The 24,399-nt window shown below is 38.0% G+C and overlaps 4 protein-coding genes, 1 long non-coding RNA gene and 1 pseudogene across 11 annotated transcripts; 3 read left to right on the top strand and 3 right to left on the bottom strand.

Annotated features, from left to right (window-relative positions):
- The first annotated feature begins 5,350 nt into the window (after positions 1-5,350).
- LOC106407629 lies at positions 5,351-7,849 on the top strand (annotated as a pseudogene).
- Positions 7,818-9,498, bottom strand: LOC106407630 (protein NONRESPONDING TO OXYLIPINS 2, mitochondrial). Of its 7 annotated transcripts, none has more exons than XR_001281846.3 (5): positions 9,203-9,498; positions 8,906-9,080; positions 8,617-8,667; positions 8,310-8,354; positions 7,818-8,077 (listed from the first exon to the last, which is right to left on the bottom strand). XR_001281846.3 is itself a non-coding variant. In XM_022705778.2 (4 exons), exons 1-3 carry the CDS (start codon positions 9,379-9,381, stop codon positions 8,335-8,337), a joined length of 318 nt encoding a protein of 105 aa, XP_022561499.1. In that variant the 5' UTR covers positions 9,382-9,496; the 3' UTR covers positions 7,818-8,077; positions 8,310-8,334. The 7 variants fall into 7 exon arrangements, 4 of the variants coding, with proteins under 4 accessions (XP_022561499.1, XP_013703959.1, XP_022561498.1 ...); XR_001281848.3 differs by having other exon boundaries at positions 8,962-9,080; positions 9,203-9,489; XR_001281847.3 differs by lacking the exon at positions 8,310-8,354.
- A 2,484-nt stretch (positions 9,499-11,982) lies between these two features.
- LOC106410117 lies at positions 11,983-13,696 on the bottom strand. Its single transcript, XR_001282266.3, has 3 exons — positions 12,620-13,696; positions 12,343-12,472; positions 11,983-12,254 (listed from the first exon to the last, which is right to left on the bottom strand). It is a non-coding gene; the product is annotated as an uncharacterized LOC106410117 (long non-coding RNA).
- A 652-nt stretch (positions 13,697-14,348) lies between these two features.
- On the top strand, positions 14,349-15,922 carry LOC106409614 (aquaporin TIP2-3). Its single transcript, XM_013850212.2, has 2 exons — positions 14,349-14,810; positions 15,394-15,922. Exons 1-2 carry the CDS (start codon positions 14,433-14,435, stop codon positions 15,769-15,771), a joined length of 756 nt encoding a protein of 251 aa, XP_013705666.1. The 5' UTR covers positions 14,349-14,432; the 3' UTR covers positions 15,772-15,922.
- A 601-nt stretch (positions 15,923-16,523) lies between these two features.
- LOC106411383 (VAN3-binding protein-like) lies at positions 16,524-21,748 on the top strand. The gene is made up of 6 exons (XM_013852130.3): positions 16,524-20,387; positions 20,451-20,844; positions 20,927-21,103; positions 21,176-21,225; positions 21,307-21,364; positions 21,454-21,748. The coding sequence occupies exons 1-6, from the start codon at positions 20,091-20,093 to the stop codon at positions 21,693-21,695; spliced, it is 1,218 nt and encodes a 405-aa protein (XP_013707584.1). The 5' UTR covers positions 16,524-20,090; the 3' UTR covers positions 21,696-21,748.
- LOC106411382 (formyltetrahydrofolate deformylase 1, mitochondrial) lies at positions 21,746-23,496 on the bottom strand. Its single transcript, XM_013852129.3, has 7 exons — positions 23,235-23,496; positions 23,040-23,152; positions 22,722-22,946; positions 22,488-22,647; positions 22,205-22,303; positions 22,042-22,128; positions 21,746-21,948 (listed from the first exon to the last, which is right to left on the bottom strand). The coding sequence occupies exons 1-7, from the start codon at positions 23,382-23,384 to the stop codon at positions 21,802-21,804; spliced, it is 981 nt and encodes a 326-aa protein (XP_013707583.1). The 5' UTR covers positions 23,385-23,496; the 3' UTR covers positions 21,746-21,801.
- Positions 23,497-24,399: the final 903 nt, after the last annotated feature.

Below are 24,399 nucleotides of genomic sequence, written 5' to 3'. Positions count from 1 at the left end.
GTGATGCTAGGTTAATCAGTAATGTTAAGCCTGCCTTAGGCAATGTTATGATTGCAAATGGCGACAGCCTACCAATAAAAGGTGTAGGAAACTTGAAACTATTTGAGAAGATACTAAAGCATTTTATATGCCATCTTTTGCATCTAATCTATTATCTATCAAGAAGGTTGCCACTGATCTTACCTGCAAGGTTATTTTTAGTCCTAATGATGTCGTATTTCAGGATATTGAGACTCTTAAGATGATCGGAAAGGGTGTTACTAAAGGGGACTTGTACCTGCTTGAAGACACCACGACTAGATCATGTTTACCTTATGCTTTTAGTTCAATCCCTGTCTTAGAAAATGATGTATTGTGGCATGCTAGGTTAGGCCATCCCCATTCTAGAGCACTGAACCTGTTATTGCCTAATGTTTATTTCAAAAATGATGGATGTGAAGCATGTATTCTTGGTAAACATTGCAAGACTGTGTTTCCCAAGTCATCTACTATCTATGAGAAATGCTTTGATCTTATACACTCTGATGTCTGGACTGCACCATGCACTTCTAGAGAAAATCATAGATATTTTGTCACCTTCATAGACCAGAAATCTAAATATACATGGCTGACTATGATACCATCTAAAGATAGAGTACTAGATGCATTTATAAACTTCCAGAGCTACATAACTAATCAGTTCAATGTTAAGATCAAAGTATTCAGGTCAGATAATGGAGGGGAATATACAAGCACAACTTTCAAATCCCACTTGGCCAAGCATGGAATAAGCCATCAAACCAGCTGCCCTTACACTCCACAACAAAATGGTGTAGCTGAGAGGAAAAACCGACATCTGATGGAAGTGGCCAGGTCCATGATGTTCTACACCAACATGCCTAAGAGGTTCTGGAGTGATGCAGTCATGACAGCATGCTATCTCATCAACCGAACTCCAACAAGAGTCCTTGATGATGCCACACCTTATGAGGTATTGAACAAAAGAAAACCATCTATTGACCATTTACGGGTATTTGGGTGCTTGTGCTATGTATTGCAAACAGGTGATCATAGGAACAAACTTGAGGCCAGAAGCACAAAGGCAGTGTTCATTGGGTATTCTACCACTCAAAAAGGTTACAAATGCTACTCTCCAGAGACAAGAAGAGTCTTAGTATCCAGAGAGGTCAAGTTTGTAGAATCTAGAGGCTATTATGAGGAGAAGTGTTGGGACAATCTCAAGGATCTATCTCAAGGAGCTTCATATAGGGCAAACAACCTACGGATTATCATGGAGAGCCTAGGTATCATCATGACACCAAATGAAAGAACTACTGGTTCAACAAATAGTTTAGATCAAGCCAATGGTATGGATGCGGCTGAAGAGGCTTCTCATCCTAATCCTGAAGGGGGGTATCAAGAGGATTCGTCTACTGGTCAAGAGGAACCACACATGGGTCAAGAGGATCCGCAGACTACTGATCAAGAGCAAGAGGTTCATGATCAGGATGAAAGCCAACAACAAGAGGAATCAGATCAACAAAATGAAGCTGAAGCTGAGATTATTGGAGAGGTCCAGCCGCTTAGGAGAAGCACAAGGGTGAGAAAGCGTCCATCAAATTGGAAGTATTTCAACAGTCAAGCAGTAGCCCATCCCACTCAAGCAACTTTCTCCCTTGCTTACTATCCAAGAGATCATCAAGCCTTCATCACCAATATAAATCAAGAGTATATTCCGAGGACCTATGAGGAGGCAATGGAGATAAAGGAATGGAGAGACTCAGTAGATGATGAGGTCAGTGCCATGATCCGAAATGGAACTTGGTTTGAGAGTGAGCTCCCCAAAGGCAAGAAGGCTGTCACAAGCATGTTACTATTCACTATCAAGTACTTGGCTAATGGGCAACCAGAAAGGAAAAAAAACCAGACTTGTTGCAAGAGGCTACACTCAAGTCTATGGTGAAGATTACCTTGACACCTTTGCACCAGTAGCTAAGCTTCACACGATACGGATTGTACTCTCATTGGCTGTGAACTTAGAATGGGATCTCTGGGAAATAGATGTCAAGAATGCTTTTCTACAAGGAGAGTTAGAAGATGAGGTCTACATGAGACCACCACCTGGTATGGAACACCTTACCAAACCAGGAAATGTATTGAGGCTGAAGAAAGCCATCTATGGTTTGAAACAATCACCAAGAACGTGGTACCACAAACTAAGCACCACACTCAATGGAAGAGGTTTTGTCAAGTCTGAAGCTGATCATACCCTATTCACCCTCACTATCCAGCAAGGAATCATTGTCATTCTCATCTATGTTGATGAAATTATCATCACAGGCAGTGACAAAGAAGGGATCATCTCGACCAAAGCGTTCCTTAAGGCTTCATTTGATATCAAGGACTTGGGAGAGCTCAAATACTTCCTAGGGATCGAGATGTGTAGGTCTAAGGAAGGGTTGTTTCTATCTCAAAGGAAATACACCCTTGACTTACTAAATGAGGCTGGAGATCTTGGTGGAAGAGCTGCCAAAACACCTCTAGAGGAAGGATACAAAGTGATGCGTGAGGGGGAGATTGAAGACAAGTCATATGAAGATGTAAAGCACTATAGGAGAATGGTGGGAAAACTCATTTATCTTACCATTACCCGACCAGATATATGCTTTGCAGTAAACCAAGTAAGCCAACACATGCAAGCTCCCAAGGTACACCACTGGAACATGGTTGAGAGGATTCTCAGGTACCTAAGAGAGGCACCAGGCCAAGGAGTATGGATGGGATGCAATAGAAGCACTGAGATTGTTGGGTACTGTGATGCGGATTGGGCAGGAGATCGAGTTGATAGGAGATCAACTACTAGATATTGTACCTTCATTGGAGGCAATTTGGTAACATGGAAGAGCAAGAAGCAGAAGGTGGTGTCTTGTTCAAGTGCTGAGGCAGAATATAGAGCTATAAGGAAGCTCACAAGCGAGTTGATTTGGATCAAGGGACTTCTTAAGGACTTGGGAATTGAAGTTACAACGCCAATCACGATGCATTGTGATAACCAGGCTGTTATACACATTGCTAGCAACTCAGTCTTCCATGAAAGGACCAAACATATAGAGTTAGATTGCCACAAAGTGAGACAAGCCGTGGAGCAAAAGATCATATTGCCGTGCTACACAAGGAGTGAAGATCAGCTAGCTGATATCTTCACCAAGGCAGCAAGCACTAAGGTATGTGAGTTCATTCATCCAAAATTGGGACTCATAGACCTATCATGTCAATGATCTCTCCTTCATGAAGTGTTCTACTCTTTTTCCTTGACTTGGGTTTTCTCCCAAAGGGTTTTACCTAGTTGAAGTTTTAATGAGGGAATACTTCATGGCTTCCAAGCTTGACTTGTTCCACATGGTCAAGCTTGAGGGGGAGTGTTGACATGAAGTAGAATTAAGCAGCTAGACTTGAGAATCAAGCTGCCAGACTTGAAAATACTTATAAAGTTTTATAAGGTTTTATAAAGGCTTTATAAGGTTTTATAAGGTTTTATAAAGGTTTTATAAGGTTTTATAAGATGCACCAGACTTGAGTTTAGAAGCAGAAGACCAGACTTGAGAAGCAAGGAAGAAGAAGAAGAGAGAATGAGACCGTTGAACATTTTAAACAATAAATATTTTATTATATTGTGTACTGGGGCAACTTGCCTTTAAAAAACTTGTACGTAAATCCACAATTTAAATTTTAAGGAAATATAGTTTCTCCCAGATTATTCTCTCTCTCTCTCTTCTTCAATGTTCTTCATCTGCATCTCTTTATCCTCACATTCTTTAAGAGGAGATCTTTTAATTCCACTTCTTCTTCGAACTTATGGACCGACGTCGTTCACGCTCTGGCTCAGTTCGCTGTCATCGACGCATTACACACTGCCGTTGAGTTGCTCAATGACGGCGACAAGCCGGACGATGCTTCTGCGTTGGTTCACTTGCTCCGCGTCTCCGGAAACCATGACTACGTTTATTTGTGTCGACAGCTTCATGGATACATCTTGAAACATGGGGTTTGTCTCAGAATCGCGTCCTTCCATTCAGTAATATCTTTTAGATGTATGATTTTTCAAAAAATGTTCCGAAGATTTTTATAAACTTCCACCATTATATTTTTCAAGTTTTTAGCCATTTTACAAAGTTTGCACAAATTATAGTTGTAAGTCAGTTGAATCTCAATTAAAGTGAAAAAATACTCATTGTTCTTTTTAATATTTTGTCTTCTAATTGATTTCTGGTGGCACTACAAGAAAAGAAAAATAGATAGCATCACTTATAAAGTGTCCGAATAATAATTGACTCTAATTTGAATCATTTACTTAAAAATTGACACTAAATATGTGATTTACATCACTTTTCAATAATCAACGCAAATTAAGAGACTATGCTTGGACTAGTGGTTGAACTAGTACTGTGGTTGTTAGTGAGGATGAAATGGCCCAGCTCTTGGTAGCTTTAAATGGTATTTGTGCAGCTTGGATCAGTACTCTTTACCAACTTGATTTCAGGGGAGATGAAAAGGTGGACAAGAAATCATTAGAGTTCAGATCGTGTTTTGTATGCTGGAAGTGGGCATATAGCTCTCGTTGCGAAACACAAAATTCCTTTTTTAATTTGTGTTAGTTTTTTTATTTGAACCTTATTCAAACTGTTTTCTCTTTTCTTGAAGGCAAACATGACATTTGCTTCATCTACTAATTTTCTATCTTGTGGGGAATGACCCACTCATGTCTCTCTAGTCATTGAGAAATTTGGTTTCTACCAAACTTTGCAATTGTACCAGCAATAATCATCATTGTGTGTCTCATCGGCATCTCCAAAGCTATTAGCATGCCTAATAATAGAGGCGGCTGAGTGATTGAACGGAAAGTAAGTTTGAGAATTTGATTCCTGATTCATGGCTTCATCTGGTTTATAACTAATAGTGGATCTTTATCTTTGCAATGGAAGAAGAAGAAGGGTATGATAGGAGATTCACTCGAAGGAAGCATCTACTCTTTGTTGTTTCATTTTAGTTTTCAGGTGTGTTTCACTTAGTTCCATATCATTTACTTTGTTGCTCTCCGTATGGGAAACATACCCTCCATTCTTACTCCACCTATATTTGCTACTTTCCAAATAACTCTCATATCTATTTTAAGCTCTTTCTTAATCCCAAGTTCTCAACCTTCAATCTTATCAAACTGCTCAATCTTTCCCAAAATAAATGCTTCCTCTTTTTCAATATAAGTGGTATTTAAATATTTTTATCTTGCTGCAAAATAATATATATTGTCATTATTTTAGATAAAATTTTAATGATGCTTGACATTTGTATTTTTTTTTTTTTGAATAATATGTAAAATTTATTCAGAAAAAGTTATGTTTTACAGACTAAGCTACTGAAATTAGAGATTTTTTTGAAAAAACAGAGCACAAACTTTTCCAAAGCTTCTATCATGTGGCGAACCAAGCCTGAAGAATAGTTCTGTAACGTCGAGCTCTCCTTGAACCCAACAAGAGACACTGGTTTCGAATCTGTCTATCAATAGTCTTGATCATCATGGAGGCCAGTGTTGGGGAATCTCCATACCTACGATTGTTTCGTTCTCTCCAGACTGTGTAGAGGATCACTTGAAAGCTATATCTCAGGAGATAGAGCTGTAGCATCGTTTGGGTATTATCTGACAGTAACTCATTGATATCTTGTCACCGAGAGGAGAATCTGGAAGGCAGGATGTTGCGAGTCAGGTTCTGCCATATCTCTAGGGAGTAGCTACATTCAAAGAACAAATGTTCTCTGGTTTCCAATTGATGTTGACATAGAACACATCCAGGGTTTATTCCAGAGTTCCAGAGGAGCATTTTGTCTCCAGTGGACAACCGATTATGCATCGCAATCCAGAACAAGACCATTTGTTGACATTTGTAACCAATTATATAATATTTCATTTTTCTATTGGTTGGATTTATATTATTTAGTTATAGTTTAACATAAACAAGATAAATTGTATAGTATTTTGTAATTTCTTAATTTGTGTGTATTTACCTTGAACACCATTTAAAATGAAGCTGCAGTAGTATTTAAGTTTTCAGAAAATTTGCATGTGTCCATCTGATTATAAAGAATAAAGCCAAATGCTTAGACTTGAGTCGAATAAACTTACAGTTCTTCTGACATCATGTTGTGTCTACTCCATGAGGAGCCATGTTGGTTCCATTGCTTCTTCGAACTTATGGACCAACATCGTTCATGCTCTGGCTCAGTCCGGTGTCATAAACGCGTTACACGCTGACGTTGAGTTGGTCAATAACGGCGACAAGTCGGAGGATGCTTCTGTGTTGGTTCACTTGCTCCGCGTCTCCAGAAACCATGGCTACGTTTCTTTGTGCAGGCAGCTTCATGGCTACGTCGTGAAACATGGGTTTGTCTCAGAATCGCGTCTTTCCAATTCGCTGATGAGATTTTATAAGGGAAGCGACTCGTTGGAAGATTCTCACAAAGTGTCTGATGAAATGCCTGAACAAGATACCATCTCTTGGAACTCGTTGGTTTCTGGTTACGTTCAGTCGGGAAGGTTAGAGGAAGGACTTTCTTTGTTTCTTGAGCTCCACAGATCTGATGTGTTCCCTAACGAGTTCTCCTTTACAGCCAGCTTGTTGTGCACGACTGAAAATCTTGCGGCTCGGAGCATGCATTTGCTCAGAGATTGTGAAACTTGGCATGGAGAAAGGCAATGTCGTTGTGGGTAATTGTCTTATCGACATGTATAGGAAATGCGGTTCCATGGATGATGCAGTTTTGATATTCGAACACATGAAAGAAAAGGACACAGTCTATTGGAATGTCATCGTTGCTTCCTGCTCAAGGAACGATAAACTTGAGCCTAGGGCTTTGGTTTTTCCATCAGACGCCAAATCCAGACACTGTAACATACAACGAGCTCATAAATGCTTTCGCCAAAGCCGGAGATTTCAACAATGCTTTTCAGATTCTAAAGAGTTTGCCTAACCCTAATTCATCTTCATGGAACACCATATTGACAGTGAGCAATCAAGAGAAGCTACTGAGTTTTTCACCACAATGCATTTGTCAGGCGTTAGATTGGACGAGTACAGCTTGTCAATAGTTCTGGCCGCCATTGCTGCTCTCGCTGTGGTGCCATGGGGAAGTCTCATCCATTCTTGTGCTCTCAAGCTTGGCCTAGCTCTCGGGTTGTTGTCGCCAGTGCTCTGATAGATATGTTTTCTAAATGCGGAATGTTAAAGCAAGCTGAGCTGATGTTTTGGACCATGCCTAGAAAGAATTTGATTGCCTGGAACGCAATGATCTCTGGTTATGCTCGTACTGGCGATTCAACCGAGGCAATCAAGCTCTTCAACCGACTGAAACAAGAAAGATTCTTGAAACCTGATCGAATCACATTCTTGAATCTCTTAGCTGTGTGTTCTCATTGTGACGTTCCATTGGAGCTCACGCTTGGGTACTAACGAGTATGGAATCAAACCAAGTGTAGAGCATTGCTGTTCTCTTATCAGAGCTATGGTACAGAGAGGAGAGATCTGGCAGGCGAAAATGGTAATTCAAGAATTCGGTTTTGGGTTTGATGGTGTGGCTTGGAGGGCGTTGCTTGGTGCTTGTAGTGCTGGGAAGGATCTGAGAGCTCCAAAAGCCGTTGCTGCTAAGATGGTTGTGTTAGGGGGAGTTGATGAAGACGAGTACGTATATATAGTGATGTCGAATTTCTATGCTTACCATGAGAGATGGAGAGAAGTTAGTCACATTAGGAAGATTATGAAAGATTAAAGAAGTTGGCTCAAGCTGGATTCAAGGGAAAAATGTTGCTATACAACTTTAGTATCTTTTCAAGTTTTGAGTTTTTGGTTAATGTAAATACAATGTCAAACATGGATAGAATCTGAGATATGAATTGTGTAAAGAGCCCGAAATAGTATTACACAGTTTTCTTCATGAACAAGAGTTTGGTGTCGCAAAAAAAAAAAACTCCTCGTCTCCTCTGAGGCTCTGAGAGTAATAATCTTCATGAATGTAGCAGGTGGTCACCTTGGGACTGAAAGGCCCATCTCTAGAGTAGTACACAGGAAGAGAAAGAACGATTAGGACAGAGACAAAAAACTGGTCTTTGGTAAAGAAGAAGGAAAAGACGGATGCTTTCCGCTTATATGTTCTATACAGTAAGAGTCTTTAACACAACATCTTGTGAATCAAGTGAAACAACAAACTAGTCAAGCAATCTCAGCTAAACAGATTCCTAAATCTAAATTATCATCACCAAGGCATTTGTTGACAGAGCCCACCTTTAAAAACAACTGCAAATACGTCTCACGTGTCATCGATTCCATCTGGAACAAAAAGCACTTTTACAGATTACTAGAGTATTGTTGCCACTCTTTATACATGGATCATGGACTAGTTTTCTTAGACTGACATTCATATCAAAAGAAAAACATCAAGAAACACAGTGACAGTCTGGCACGGCTTAACATTGGGTTCAATAAGCTACCCCCTTCAAAATTAAGTCTTTACGGGGCGTTTTTTTCTACTAATTCTTGTTCTCCAATACTTTATTTGGATAACTATAACTCAAAAAAAAAAGGCTCGTACTTGATAAAGATGCAAGGATCGATCCCACATGGTAACGGTGAAATTATGTGCCTGCATGAATCAAGTACTCATAATTAGACAGACACAACGGCACAAAACTCTATTGCTACTATAGAAACTGATTCACTCAGCCTATTTACTAGGGTCAATTTTCCTACACGTCAAGAGTAAAACATTAATCTACCAACACTAAAAGATGCAACTATCCCCTCAAGCAAGAAATAAACAGAGTCATAAAGTAATCACAGAGCATGAAACACTTCATACATGCAATCAAACAAGTATTAACCTTTCCTCACAGCAATCTAATGTATTAGAGGTCGGGAGAGGTGCAGCAGAGAGTACCCTGAGAGAGAGCTCGGCTGCTTCTGGATGTTACGCTAAGGCACGACGTCAGCCGCGCAGCCGCCACCGTGCTGTGAAGCGGCAACAGCGACTGAACACAACCAAGCTCAGATGGACACCTACACACAATTCACCAAACGAAACCCTAAAACGACGAAGACTCACGAAGCACTAAAAGTCAAAGAAATGATGAAACTGAAGCAAATTTGTAACAGAGTGTGTTGATTGGTAATGAGCAGACCTGGAGAAGGAGAATCGGGGAGAAGCAGCGGGTTTAGACGGAATCCGAAACCCGGCGGAGGAAGCACTCGGCGGCGTTCCGGTGCCAACTGGAGATTTGTGAAGCGCAGATCTGATGGCGGATCTGAGAGACGAGACGGAGGATCTGTTCATGAATCTATTGCAGCAAGCGGAAGCCATTGTGAGAAATGGATAAAGCCGGAGATGCGAGATTCGACCGTCGTCGTTTTCTTCTACAGAGAGGATGGATTTATAGGGTTTTAGGGAGACGCCGGAGGGATAGAGAGAAGCCGGAAAATAAATATCGCTGTTTCTGTTGGGTTTGAGAAATACATTGACAGAGTCCATTAAAGAATTTCAATGGGCTTAGGGCCCATGTAGTGAAAAGTTACGTCATCCAAAGTTATATGACTTGGCAATTGTGAGAGCAACAATACGTGTCAGCCAAACTACTCACACTAGAAAGGTACATTTCCATTTTCCTGCGATGCTAGAGTTATTAACATAAATGGTCACTTTGTGTGTTTTTATTACACCATAGGACACAATATGGTACTGAGGTAGTTTGATGTGGTTGAATACCTATTTACCCTCTTAAAAGGTAAACCAAGGATGGACTTTTAGGTAATTAGCCGATTTATTTCTAGTTGGTCTAGTTAGGGAATTCGAAATTCAAAAAAAAACGGGTTGTGATTGGTAGATTTGAAATTAAGTTGATTTTATTTTATTTTTTTACTTTGGGAACGTGTAAAAGTGAAACTTAATGTGTTTTCTTTTTTTTTCATCGAGAGGCGACGAACGGACTTACCGACGGAGAAGGCGACAATCGATCTTACCGCCGGAGAACGTTGAGACGCCGGAAATAGACGGGAGAGACGATGTTGGCGAGAAAGAAGCGAGCTTTGAAAGGGAAAGGAAAAGGTTAGTTTTCACCGTGCTCCCCAACTCGTTGGGTTTTTTCTGGGCGGATTTGTGGATGTATTCGTGATGGGGCTGCAATTTCCGCATTATCTAAGTTCGTTATTGTGTTGCGGGGGCTTACGGATGTTGGATTTCGTATTTTGGTTTAGGGTTCCGATCTAGGGTTTCTGTGTAGGGGAAGTGATTTTGGGTTCTCCGGTTTCTGGTTTAGATTGTTGAGATTTCTAAGATTCTCTTGTGTTGCTTGTGTCTTACAGAGGTAGCGGACCCAGAGGAAGAAGCAGTGGAGTATCTTCTTCTAGTAAGGGGTGTGCTTGAAGGGACATAAGAGATGGAGAAGCTTCTTGGGCTCATGCTTTGGCAACCTGTTTAGGCTAAAAACAAGAGGGATGGTTGCGTACAAAGAGGGAAAAGCTTATGGGCTCATTTTATGTTCTATATTTGAACGGTTTACGTGTACATGTGAACAAAGAGGGGTAGTTGTACTCATGGACATTAAAAAAAAATTGTATACAAGTAGGGGCCGATGACTGTGGAAATTGAAATCAGTGTACATATGTGTGTATTTTTTAAGTTGGAATTTTGAATTTATGCAGCTTCTGTAATGTGAAATTTGATGGAAGTGTGCCTCGGTGGCGTAGTTGTACACATGGACAAGAGACAGTTTGGTACGTATTATGTACACAAATTTGACTTAATTTGAAATAGTCATGACATAATTTATGGACGGGAGAACGAATTGCTAAGCTGTAAAATTTGAAGTTGTGATGACATAATTTATGAGCATATTCGATTTGGGGGTGGGGGTGAGTTGGGGTTGTACATATAGAGATGGGTAAATGAATGTACATGTGTACGAGTTGCATTTGAACCGTTTGTATGCTACATGGTAGATGAGTGACAACCCTGTCTAAACAAGCAAGTAAGCGACATGTGTGTATAATTTTTAAGTTGGGCGTTGAATTTATGCGGCTTCTGTAATGTGAAACTTGATGGAAGTGTGCCTCGGTGGCGTGTACATGCGTACAATAAAGCGTAGTTGTACGCATGGACAATAGACAGTTTGGTACATATTATTTACACAAATTTGACTTAATTTGAAATAGTCATGACATAATTTATGAACGGGAGAACGAATCGCTAAAGCTGTAAAATTTCAAGTTGTGATGACATAATTTATGAGCATATTCGATTTGGGGGGAGGGGAGTTGGGGTTGTACATATAGAGATGTGTAAATGAATGTACATGTGTACGAGTTGTATTCGAACAGTTTGTAAGCGATATGGTAGATGAGTGCCAACCATGTCTAAACAAGCAAATGAGCAGAGCAGGAGGGAAATCCGTGAGTTATAAAAAGTTTAAGCGCCAACGATGCACCCAATACATGTTATATAATTATTACATGCAAACAAGCATGTGAACATCATGTACACTCAGATATTGTTGTCCACGTGAAATTGTGTAAGGTGGACTTATTTTAGAAATGTGTATGAGTTGTTGATGTTGTTTGTTTAAGGTCTTTTTGGTGCTTTTGTAAAACTTTCCTAAAATGTTATGTGTACACAAAGAAGTGTGTACATGTGTACAACACGAACTTCGTACATGTGTGCAACATGGAGTAAATGTACAACTTGGAATGTGTAGATATGTGGTGTGTTTTTGACATGTACCTGTTGTGTTTGTTGGTATTGAAAGATGAATATTTTTGGCATGATACTATGATATTTTCAGATTTTTTTGCGTCTGTAATGTAAAGTTGATTCTAAGTAAAACTCTTCCTATTGAAAATGTATTTTGGTAGTGCACGTATAAGCTAAAATTATACAAAGTAATGGCTAATATAGACAAATTGTAAGACCTCTTTTAAAGAAAACCCAAAATTTTTTACTATCATTGTCAATGATTCACATGTACACTAGTTCACTTGTAATATCATAAAAATAGTTGTACATGGGATCGTGTGTACACATGGATAGAGAAGACTGTCCAGACAGGGAGTGTATACATGATATAACACATAAACGTAAATAACATATTTGATTCAAAGATATAAACTTTCAAATCCAGAACTGTTAAATTCAACCAGACAATTTTCTACAAGAGGGGCTCCCACAAGTTGAAAGATTTCATCCTGCAAAGCATACCAAAAACTAAGGACTTAGCCTATCTAAATCACATGCGAGACAAGTGCACTTCCATCATGAAAACTAAATGCTTACCTGAGTTGAGTCCGGGTCAGCGATTTAACTGAGAGTGAAAGTATGCTTTGTGAGGGCATCACTAGAGATCTTTTTTAACTATCATCTGCTCTTTATCACCTTTGCTTAGAGGCTTCACTCTGACTATAATCTACAAAACATATATAAAGTCTTAAGTTGCGTAGCTTATGAGGTTAGCTTGAACAGTCAATAGTCATATCTATCAGCAGCAAAGACATAGAGTATCTTGGCATGACATATAGGAATTAATCGAGAGACTAAGATGTCAAAGCATCACCAGCCCTATAGGACGAAGTTCATCGGTGATAGTCCACGGTCGGAGGAGTTTCATTGGAGATATAAACGCCATGACTTTGTTCATGTGAGAGAGATATAGACACCGTAACATAGAGTTCTGTTCATGTGAGAGAGAAGACCACAGTCAGAGGAGCTTCATCGGACGAAATTGAGAGCTACGTTCATGTGAGAGAAAACCACAATATCGAGAGCTGTAACAAGTCTTCAACAACATCTTGTACAGAAACTTAAGCTTCCTTAAAGGTTAGTGTGTCTTGCCCCATGCATGAATCGATCCTAGCATCTTTTTCTGTTCTCAGATTTTGGAATCATACATCTGAATTTGGTTTGATTAAGAGATTCCATCAAAAATTGAAGGTGAAAATAAAAGATTTGGTGAGCTTACCGGAGATTGAAAAATGAGAGAGAAATAAATAAAGAATTGTGTTTGTATTCAGATATGTCTCATTAAATCTCAGCCGACCGTGTATTATAAAGATCAGTGGCTAGGGGAAAAAGCCCGCCAATTAAAAAAACTAGTTACACGTTTTATAGTTGGGATCGAATTGGAAAGGTAAAACACCCACTTGAGTTGTAAGGAAAGTGCTCTTGTATAAGAAAGTGACCTCCCGTGATATTTAAGTCGTATAAAGTGACCTTGGATGTAAATCTTTCTTAATGCTATCTCTCCATAAACCTTTTCATTAAATAACTGTTGATTAATCACCTTTCTCTTTCAACTAAGTATTGAATATTATTCAAAGTATATGGTAATAAGACGAATAAAATAAAATAAAAGTCGGCTCAAAAAAGATAATCTTGTCATCATCGTGGAGCACCTTTTCCAAAATTTATAAGTATTTCTCTGGGGATCCAAAATTTATAACATTTATCTACAAATGTATGATCTATTGGTTTGCTGCTCGCTGCCACTTGTGATTGAATCGCAAAATTACAGATTGTTGTTTGTTTCTTTATACTTTATGGTCACAAAAAAGGAACATACTGACACAGTCTCAGCAGTCTCGGCTTGAATATGTGGCCTAAATATACAACTTCTAGAGCAGACTTCTATAAAACCTTTAAATATATACAAAATGAGAAAAAATCCCTAATTGAATTATGAAAAAATATTTAAATACTTTCACATCTATTCGAACCTATGACTTCCTAAAAACTACTAGCAGAGATGGATAAATATCATTACAGATAGTCAGTTCTGATCCCAATTCACCCTCAAACGGATAAGTATTCTCTCTAATGTTGAGTATAATAGAATAAAAGTCATAATCGCACCTAGTTAAAACTCGACTTTCGTTTTTTTTTGAAAAATATAAACTGACCAAGTCTACCAACTCCAAAATAAAACATCAAACGTATTAGATTAATTAATTGACTTTATAAATCATAATCCCTACAAATATATTAGCATCTTCCAACTTATCTAATCCAATACGAACTTTAAAATGACAAATAGTTAGTATAATAAGATCATCCATCATTATTGGTGTGACACAACGTTTATTTAAACAGCGGAATATCAAAATGCCAACAGAAGATTCTTATCCTCACATTATATTAAACCCCATTATAGTTGTCACTAATCATGTTAAATATTTCCTAACCTTCGATTAATCAAATAAGAGGCGGTTTGGGCGGCATCCAATAATGCTCCACCACGTCATATGTGCCCATCATTGGCTCATGCTCTTCACTATATAAACTAGAGCCATGCAAAGCCTCAAGAACAGAAGAAGAAAAAAACTAACACACCAAAAACAAACCAAAAGCAAAAGTCTTCGAGTTTTCTAAAAATGGTGAAGATCGCAGTTGGAAGTTTGGGTGACTCATTCAGTGTTGCATCTCTAAAGGCTTACTTGTCTGAGTTCATCGCAACTCTTATCTTTGTATTCGCTGGTGTTGGCTCTGCTATTGCTTTTGGCAAGATAACCTCTGATGCAGCCTTGGATCCAGCTGGTCTTGTGGCCATTGCGGTGGCTCACGCCTTCGCTTTGTTCGTCGGAGTTTCGGTAGCAGCTAACATCTCCGGTGGCCACTTAAACCCAGCTGTGACTCTTGGTCTTGCTGTTGGAGGAAACATCACACTGATCACAGGTTTCTTGTACTGGGTTGCTCAGTGTCTTGGCTCCACCGTTGCATGCCTTCTCCTTGTCTTCGTTACCAACGGCGAGGTACGTACTAGTAACGTAGAACTAGTTATTCTTGTTTTTAATTTCACTTTGGTTTGCATCACTTTAAGATTTTTTTTTTTTTTTTTTTTTTTTGAACAACCACTTTAAGATTATTTAACATGTTTTTTTTTCATGTTAGCTTAGGCTTGGACCATTTTAGGTTTATTAGTAACTAGGTGGTTTGGTTATCAGTGATTTCACGAATAGAAATATTTTTAAGAAGAAATATATTCCCTCAATTTTTAATAGACGATGTTTTAGAATTTTTTATTTTAAATTACATGACGTTTTAAATTTTCAATGTAAAATTTATTTGTTTTATGTTATTTGACTTTTTATCAAAAAAAATATAAAATTAAATGTTTTTAATTTGTGTGCACAACTCTAAAGCCCAAATAAAAAGAAAGGAGAGAATATGTAAAGCTAGTAGAATGATTTATTTAGTCTTATGTACAGTCATACATACACTAAAACTTGTTTTAAGTTATTAAGCATATCTGACAAAAATTATATTACACTAAAAATATTATATTACATGAACATGGTTTAAAAGAGTTTATTTTGTTATTCCGGTTTGCTACAGAGCGTACCTACCCATGGAGTTGGAGCCGGTTTAGGAGCGGTCGAAGCTATCGTGATGGAGATCATCGTGACCTTTGCTTTGGTCTACACCGTTTACGCCACAGCTGCTGATCCAAAGAAAGGATCGCTCGGAACCATCGCACCAATCGCTATTGGTTTCATCGTTGGTGCCAACATCCTCGCTGCTGGTCCATTTAGCGGTGGCTCCATGAACCCAGCAAGGTCGTTCGGACCAGCTATTGTCAGTGGAGACTTGTCACAAATCTGGATATACTGGGTGGGTCCACTCGTTGGTGGTGCACTTGCTGGACTCATCTACGGAGACGTGTTCATCGGTTCTCCTTACGAAGCTGTTGAAACCCGCGAGATCCGAGTTTAATCAACCGGGTTTGTGATTGCTTGTTGTTTGCTTGTTGGTTGGTTTGATGGTTGTATGTGTTTTGCTTGCGTATGTTTGATGTCCCTTTTCTTTTAAGATTGTACGTAGAGAAAAGAGTCATCTCTTGTTAATAATAAGAAATTGTATATTATTCCACTGTCTCGTGAAAATTTGATAGTTTTATGAATGGCAATTTTTTTAAAAAGTAATCAAAATTATGGATCCTTAAATTTCTTTATATATATACCTTTTTCGCGAAATACAAATTTAGTCTACATAGTGGACTACCCTGAGAAAGTATCATGCTATCTGATCCAAGTTTAGAATATTTTCTGACTAATACAAAGAGATGTAACAGATAATCTGTTACATGTGACCACCATGTTTTCCACGAAACTTAAATCCAAACTGGTCCAATTATGATCATTTAAATTTTCAACAAGAACAAACTCGTAACCAACAAAAGTAGATGTTGCGCCCCAAAAGATTATCATTAGATTACCACCTACATCTAGACATTTCAATTAGGACCGAAGTCCGCAGTCTGAGCCTGCACAGCCCTATAAATTATCGAGTTTGAGTTTAGTTTTATTAGTTCACGAAAATTTAGGCCTTTCGGGCTAAGCCCATTTGTGATTTGGGTATTCTGGGCCTAAACCCGTTTGGACTAGGGTCGGCCCCAAAAACCCGAAATTTTATATTTTAGCCTAAATGTTATCGTTCTTGCAATCAAAACCATTATTAGTATTGATATATTATTTTAATATTTTTATTCATACTCTATTAAAGCAAATATTAAAGTTGTTAATGCACTTCATTGTTTGATCATTACAAGTGTTACATTTTAAAATTTTGCAAATGTACCTTCCTTGTTTTATATGTATAACATGTTTTTATTTCAAAATACGAAGTATGAAACGTTTGATCATGTTTACCATAAATTTTGTTCTTTAATATTTAGTTTTAATTTATATTTGATTATTTAAATATTATTAAATTTTATTAAATTTGATTTGTTTATAATATTTTTTTAAAGCATACGAAATAGTAAAACATTTTTGATAAAGAAGAAAAGTTCAAATTCAGTTTATATTTTTTTTAAATGAAACTGTATTTTTTTTAATGAAAATTCACATGTATTAAAACGATGAAAGTGACAATGACAAATTATTTTTCGAAAAGCTCAAAAAGCCCGAATAACCCTATAGTCCTATAAGGACTGGCCCGGACTTTGAATTCTAGACCCAAAATATTTTTGGACCGGGCCAGACTGGGCTCAAATATTTACGGGCTTAGCGGGTCTTGACCGGGTCGGGCCAGCCCGAATTGATACCCCTACCTACATCTCCTAATTCGAAGTTTTCATCATGTAATTTCACCATCACTTGGAGATCATATCACTCCTAATATGGCTTTAACACGTGAATTCTAAAATTCCCATTTAGTCATTTATAGTTGGGTTAGTTTTGCGTACTAGCCATAAATCAAAAACAAATTAAGTGAGTAACTTTGATTTTGACGTTATTTAGTGTCAGACATTTCATACACAAACTATCCAGTTTTGCCCCTTACCTTAACAGGTAACCAGTTACAAATGATAGTACGTGATGTGATGTCTTGCGTTGTGTGTCGTAACGAGAACCACATAACTAAACACAAAAAAAAATTATCAAGAACGGAGGGGAAATATTCTTACAGTTTACATTTTTGACAGTAAATAATTTTAATGGTAACATTTTTGAACTTCTATGCTGACATCGAAGTATGTACTGCTTACCCAGCCAACCCGAAACTAACATAAACTAAACTGAAAAAACAGTATTCGAGTCCATCTGTATAGTATAAAAATGAATAAAGCCATTCTATACGGAATAGCCGACATATTCTATTCCATATTACAAAAGTTGTTTAAGACACCAACCTCATCTCAATCCCTAAGAAATAAATCAAAATTTCACACCACCCCAACCCAAATATACTAAACCCTAAATCCTTATCATAACACCCTAAGCTCTGATAACTAAACATTAAACCCAATAATTATAACCTGTACACCCAAATATAAACACTAACCCCAAATAGAATGCAACAAAATAAATAGTATACAATATAATTGGGAATACTAAACCCTAACCTCTGATTTGTAAACCATACACACATTTTAAAACCGTACACCCAAATATGCAACTCTGAAAATAGTACATAAATTTATATACCGTTAAAATATACAATATAGATCGGTAATTGTAATAATATACTTTAAAGTGTAAACAATACAATATAGATCAGTAATTGTTAAGGGTGACATTTACAAATAAGCTTATGAAGACGTAGAAGTACACATACCACATATTTGAGTTATTTTATAATTTTCTCATATTCCATATGTTTAGTATAAAAAAATGAAGACATCCATTCTATACGGAATAGCCGACATATTATATTCCATATTACAAAAGTTGTTTAGGACACCAACCATATCCCACCCCTAAGAAGGTCCAACTCATTCATGACAAATCTGGAAAAAGAAGTAAAATGCAAAATTGCAGGTCAGTGATGTATGATTAAAAAAGAGAATATGCGATGAACAAAGTAATAGTGAAACAAAGCCAAAGATAATAAGTTTTATGGAACATAGCATTGTCCGTCCGAAATAGTATGGAATTAAATGAAATAGAATGGAAATTCAACTCAATGAAATGGAATGGAAATGCAACATATACTAGTATGGAACTTCATTCCCACATACTACACGGAATGGTACATTTACACAACTATTAAATAAGATATTACATTTCACACATAGTTATTACGCTATTCCATGCAACATAGCATAGTAGCACAAATATAGTTCTACCCTCATTTGTTCCTTTCGATTACAAACGCAAATTTACCCCAAAATTTGCAGTAAACATATGATTCCAACAATACAGAGAAGTAAAACCCTCAATTAATTCAGGGAACTATGGCTACCAGATCCAACATGCAACTGAACCGATGAGTTAGATTTAACAACGTAGAGGCAGATAGAACTATGATATCCCAGATAAGGGAAACGAGCAGAGCAAGCATAGAATGGAAGACATAAAACCGAGAACTTACAGTGTTGACACCGCTCTCAGTCGATTCGCCTCCATAAAGGAGAATACGCTCGGCTGCTCCTTCTCGCCGCTTGGACTGTAACGACGCTTGTTCGCAATCGATTTCTGAGTCGGCTCGGCTTTTCCCTTTTTACCGGACTTCAAAAGTAGATAAGTCCAACGGTGGCGACAGTGTAGATGAAAGCGATGGGTTCGATGGGTTCGAAGAGAGTGAGCAAACCGGCGACGAAATCCTTTCAGTTTCCCAAAAGTTATCACATGAAGATAAAACAAGAGATGGTGTGATTCTAATTTAGCCACGAGTAATTGTGACAGTTGATAATTAGAAATTTTTTATATTTTCTTTTTTGCAGGTTTCGCCGGTTGGCGTGAAGAGAAAAATAGAATTAATACATAAAAGACAATAGGTATATTGAAAAATTAGGGTTTTTGGGTATCCAGTGAATTATGGTTTATTTTGACGTTATACAGACCAATTTTCCTTTATAGTTTTAATCGGTAGACCAACTTTTTTTTTCTTGAGAAACATCTCTAGACCAACTTTTTTTTGGTTGAATAGCAATACTGTTTTAACATATCTATACCATTCAACATCATTTTAATTTCGAAATACACATTGTTTTTGTGGAACCATGCAGTGGACTACTGATTCTTTTTGTTACCTGATTTATCCATAGATATTTAAAGTCTAATACAAAAAATACACAACAGTCGATGGATATTCGAACCATCTATAACACGATTGAACTCGTGGGGGGAGTATCTTTATAGTAAAAGCGAAAAGTGTGTATGGTTCCGTGTGATGACAATTATATAGCAGAAAGAAACTGGTCGGTACAGTCACAAACTCTGTTAAAAGTTGTCCGGTCAAATCTTCTTTGGACCCAAAAAGACACGACACAAAGAGCAGCTTACGGCTCTTAAAACAATGCACATGTCTCCATGTTATCCTACTCGCTGTCTTAATTTTTTCATTTACATTCTCTAATCTACATTTTGTACCCATTTGATGGGACATTCCCTGAATCTATGGACTGCGTTCAAAGCACAAATACTTGGTTCTGTGAACCCTATGTCTACACCTCTCTTTCTCATCACCTATATAAGTAACACGGAGCTTCGTTGATGTACATAGTATTTTCTGACTGAGTTTGAACATTATCTCTAAAACTTCTATAATCATTTTGATTTTTTTTGTTTTGCAAATTTGAGGAGAACATGGAAGGAAGGTCCTATTCAGATTGGAATGAGAGTTCTTCATCGCTATTTGGATCAGAGAATCTGGAGGAAGAGTTAGAAGTGGTAACTGTGAGAGCTGAAGAGGTTTTCTCTCGGATTCCTCAACCTCAGACACCAAGCGAGTCAATGAAGTTTCTGTCCAGATCATGGAGTCTATCCGCTTCTGAAATCTCCAAAGCTCTAGCTCACAAACAGAGACAACATCAGAGTCTGCCTACTGTTTCCCATAACAGTCCTAATGTCTTCTTCCAAGATTCTGCTGCAAACCCACTCATGGTATGATCTAAGACCGTTTGACCGGTTTTGAGTTCTGGTTTTGACGATTTGTTGGAAATGCAGGCAGGGAAGATCATGAACTCAAGTGGCAAACGCAAATCAGGGAAGTTATCAAAGTGGTTTCACCAAAAACAACACACCAACCCAAACACCATGAGGAATCCGAAGAGGAAAGACAAAGCGCGTGTGGAGAGAGCCTGTGTCCACTCAGCTGTGTCCATCGCAGCTCTGGCAGCTGGGTTAGCGTCTGTGACATCCAATGAAAGCTGCGGTAAAGAGTCAGGCTCCATGATGACGCTGGCTCTAGCCTCAGCTACCGAGCTACTAGCTTCACATTGCATTGAGATGGCTGAGCAAGCAGGTGCTGATCGCGCATGTGTTGCTGCTGCGGTTAGATCTTCCATTGATATCCACAGCCCTGGTGATCTCACCACTCTCACAGCAGCAGCTGCAACTGGTAAGTGTTATATACTTTGGTAAGTTGGTTGGGTTAGTAAGATGGGTGTTTGATCTAACTTTTTTGTTGAAAACTGAACCAGCTTTGAGAGGAGAAGCGGCTTTGAAAGCGAGACAGCTAAAGGAAGCAAGGAAGAACGCGACAATCACACCTTGTGAGAGGAGCTTCTCTGACTCTAGCTGGACTGCAAATTGTCAGTTTAGATTGGATGAACCAAATCTTCCTTTAGAGGGTGATTTGGTACAATGTGCACAAAACGGTAAATCCTATTCTTCTATTAGTCAAGACTGGTTCCACTAGTTAAGATGCTTATACTAAACTTTGTCAGCAGGAGCCCATCGACTTAAGCGAGTTTGTGTCTATATCAACAACAAGTCTCAGGTACTTGAGTTAGAGACACAAATTATATTGTTTCATATTGTATACTAGAAGCTTAACAATAGAGCTCTATGAATTTCTCAGGTAATGATCAAACTCAAAAGCAAACACATTGGAGGGACATTCTCCAAGAAGATCAAATGTAAGCATTCTCTATTTTTTTCTTCCAAGAGTTAGGGAAATTACTTGAAAGAACATGGGAGTCTGAAGCTTTCTTGTTTCCTTTTGAAGGCGTTGTTTATGGAGTCTGCGACGAGATATCTGCATGGCCTTACAGTAAAGATAATGAAAACTCAGAAGATGTCTACTTTGGTCTTAAAACTGGACAGGGTCTTTTGGAGTTCAAGTGCAAGAGTAAGATTCAGAAGCAGAGATGGGTTGCTGGGATTCAGTCTACTCTCCGCCAAGTAACTTGTCTCGAGGCTGACAAATGCACTCTCGAATCTTTGAGCCTCAGTGATCGTATGCGATAGAGAATCAATCCTGTAAATAACTTGTTCACAGTTACTGCAAGTGAATCAGAAATCTTCAAGAGAATTGTTATAACCTTCTTTCCAGTAGTTCATACAACAAATAGTATTAGAATACAACAGTCTTGTTTGTTCCATAAGGTAACACCCGTAGTTCACAGTATGACTTTATAGCTTTTGTGAGGCATTTTTTCTCGAGGTCCTCAGATTTCTGGACAAAGCTCCTTAGATTGTCCCGGTGGGAAACACTCTCAACCTTTAAAAGTAAAAATCAAAGTTCAGACAGAATAATTGAGAAGATGATGAAGAACACTAAAATATTCTCAGAAGGGAAGGTAGACAAAGTTACCATTTGTTCAATGATAGGCCCTGCATCAAGTTCCTCAGTAACAAAGTGACTTGTTGCTCCAATCAGCTTCACACCTGCATCAAAGGCCTGCACAAAGAATCTAGAATACTAAGAGACACATAACAAAGAGACAAGGTAGAAAGCCATGAGAAAACCGAAAGACCTGTTTGGCTGGATATCCGCCCTTGAATGATGGCAAGAGACCATGGTGGATGTTGATTACATCCTTTCCATAACCTTTCAAGAAGTTACCCGACAGAATCTGCCAGAAGAAAATGTTCTCATTAGTCCTTTCTCGGTTTAGAAAGAGGAGTGACTAAGTTGTAACACTCATCCAAAAGGCTGAACATGACTGTTTAGTTTTTAGTAACAATCTGTTCCTAACCCCATTTGATTAAGGAAAGAAAAACAGATTAGGCAAAGACCAACAAGAATCTGATATATACCTGCATGTATCTAGCGAGAACTAAGAAGTCAGTGTCTTTAACCAATTCCAGAATCTCATCTTCTCGTTTATTATCTTTAGTTTTGGCTACATAATGATACGGAATGCCATGCCTCTCAAGAAACCGCATAACATGAGTGTTTGAAGCTCTCTCATGATTGCTGTAAACACACATAAACATACATGCTCAGATAACATATGGATTCAGCTTGATTAAAAGGAACTATGATCACACCTAATCACACAGGTGATATCAACAGGGAGTTTTCCGTCTTGCCATCTATGCAACATTTCGACCAGACAATGATCCTGTTTTGAGAGTAGAAGAGCAATCTTATACTTGGGATCTATAGAAGGCACACGAACAACAGAGTTCATGGCACCGTATCTTTGCGCAATAGCTTGAAAATCTTCACACATCTGCTGTCTCGGCCATTTCACCGGATCAAATATAAACTCACTGTCAAAAAGAAACCATCTTTAAAAAAAACATCACCAAATCTGTGATTCCACTATCAAAAGCTTTTGACTTCCACAGCAAGTTTCACTCTACCTGCGAGAGTAGAAGACGTTGTTGTTCTCAGGAACAAAGACATCGTACCCGAGAATGTTTCCGCCTTTAGCTGCAATGCAATCTGATAGCTTCGCTACGATTCCAACTGCGTCCTGTAACCAACCAATGGGATTCGTTTTGAGATTTCGAATTTGAAATCAAAGAGACTTTTTTGATATGGGGGCGTGTGTAAACCTGGCAGTGGAAGACATGGACGCCGGGAATGAGAACGGGTGAGACGGAGGAATCGAGAGACTCGCCGTGAAACCGCGACGCAGAGGATCTGAGGATCAAGTTCTTAGAGAAACCAGTAGCAGCTCTCTCGGAGATTCTTCGCATCATCATCCTCTCACTCTCGGCCTCAACGAGACCAATCACGGTCCCGGTTCCCGAGAGGATCCCTCCACTATACTTTCCCTTTTTTTGTCCTACTTTTACTACTTTTTTATTTTCTTTTTATATCAAATTTGTGTTCTCTTTTTATTTTTTTAATAATGTTCGAGCTCCGGGTGAACAATCGGGTATCCGTTCAGATTCGGTTCAGGTCTATTCGGATTTCAAATTTTTGAGACTAAAGATTTTAATTTCATTTTGATATTTATAAAAATTTGTTCGGGCCAGATTAAGATCTTTGTGGGTTCTGTCTGGATTCGGATAACTGTTTAAACTATTTTAAAAAATAATTAAATTCATATATACTTTAAATTTCTCAAAGTATAAAAATAAAAATAATATATAACATATAAATTTGAAGAATTTATGTCAAAATACATAAAAATTAACATAAAAATTGGTTTAACTTAAATATTTGGAAGGTGATCAATAGATATTTCATGTGTTTTTGGTGTTTTGACTATTGTTTAGCTATTTTAGGCATTCACTTTTGACTAGTTTTATATGTTTTATGTATTTTGAATTTTTTTAAGATATCTTATATAATGGATATTTTTTGGATATTAATATAAAAATAATTAATATATTTAATTTTATAATTCTTATTCAAATATATTCGGATATCCAGAATATTTCGGTTCGGATCGGGTCCAGTTTTGGTTTTCTAGATACCAAATTTTTGAACATGTTCGGATATTTAACAAGTTTTGGTTCGGGTTCGAGACTAATTTTTTAGATCAGATTTAGTTTAGTTCTTCGGATTTGGATTTTTTTGTCCAACCCTACCGAAGAAAATTGTCCCTTTTTTGTGTTCTTCGTCAATGGGTCTCCATATGATAAGGCATAGGCTATAAGCAATGATATGTGTTGGGCACTGCTTATTTGTTAGATTAGCTTATTATCTGCCTTTGACTTCCTCTTGGTCCAGCACCAGCATGCTCTTTGTTGATGACTGAGCTTTGAGAGA

Source organism: Brassica napus, chromosome C7 (assembly GCF_020379485.1).
Source record: "Brassica napus cultivar Da-Ae chromosome C7, Da-Ae, whole genome shotgun sequence".
Lineage (NCBI taxonomy): Eukaryota > Viridiplantae > Streptophyta > Magnoliopsida > Brassicales > Brassicaceae > Brassica > Brassica napus.
Note: the sequence above shows the minus strand (reverse complement) of the source record. Positions and strands in the feature narration are given on the sequence as shown.

Excerpts from the sequence above, each read along its gene's own strand:
- LOC106407630 (XM_022705777.2), bottom strand. The coding sequence starts at position 9,381 with ATGGCTTCCGCTTGCTGCAATAGATTCATGAACAGATCCTCCGTCTCG. Across the intron at positions 9,081-9,202 it reads CCCCGATTCTCCTTCTCCAG|GTGTCCATCTGAGCTTGGTT; the intron begins GTCTGCTCATTA and ends AATTGTGTGTAG.
- LOC106409614 (XM_013850212.2), top strand. The coding sequence starts at position 14,433 with ATGGTGAAGATCGCAGTTGGAAGTTTGGGTGACTCATTCAGTGTTGCA. Across the intron at positions 14,811-15,393 it reads TCTTCGTTACCAACGGCGAG|AGCGTACCTACCCATGGAGT; the intron begins GTACGTACTAGT and ends GGTTTGCTACAG.
- LOC106411383 (XM_013852130.3), top strand. The coding sequence starts at position 20,091 with ATGGAAGGAAGGTCCTATTCAGATTGGAATGAGAGTTCTTCATCGCTA. Across the intron at positions 21,226-21,306 it reads ATATCAACAACAAGTCTCAG|GTAATGATCAAACTCAAAAG; the intron begins GTACTTGAGTTA and ends TGAATTTCTCAG. Across the intron at positions 21,365-21,453 it reads ATTCTCCAAGAAGATCAAAT|GCGTTGTTTATGGAGTCTGC; the intron begins GTAAGCATTCTC and ends TTCCTTTTGAAG.
- LOC106411382 (XM_013852129.3), bottom strand. The coding sequence starts at position 23,384 with ATGATGATGCGAAGAATCTCCGAGAGAGCTGCTACTGGTTTCTCTAAG. Across the intron at positions 22,947-23,039 it reads AACGTCTTCTACTCTCGCAG|TGAGTTTATATTTGATCCGG; the intron begins GTAGAGTGAAAC and ends TCTTTTTGACAG. Across the intron at positions 22,129-22,204 it reads GCGGATATCCAGCCAAACAG|GCCTTTGATGCAGGTGTGAA; the intron begins GTCTTTCGGTTT and ends TTCTTTGTGCAG.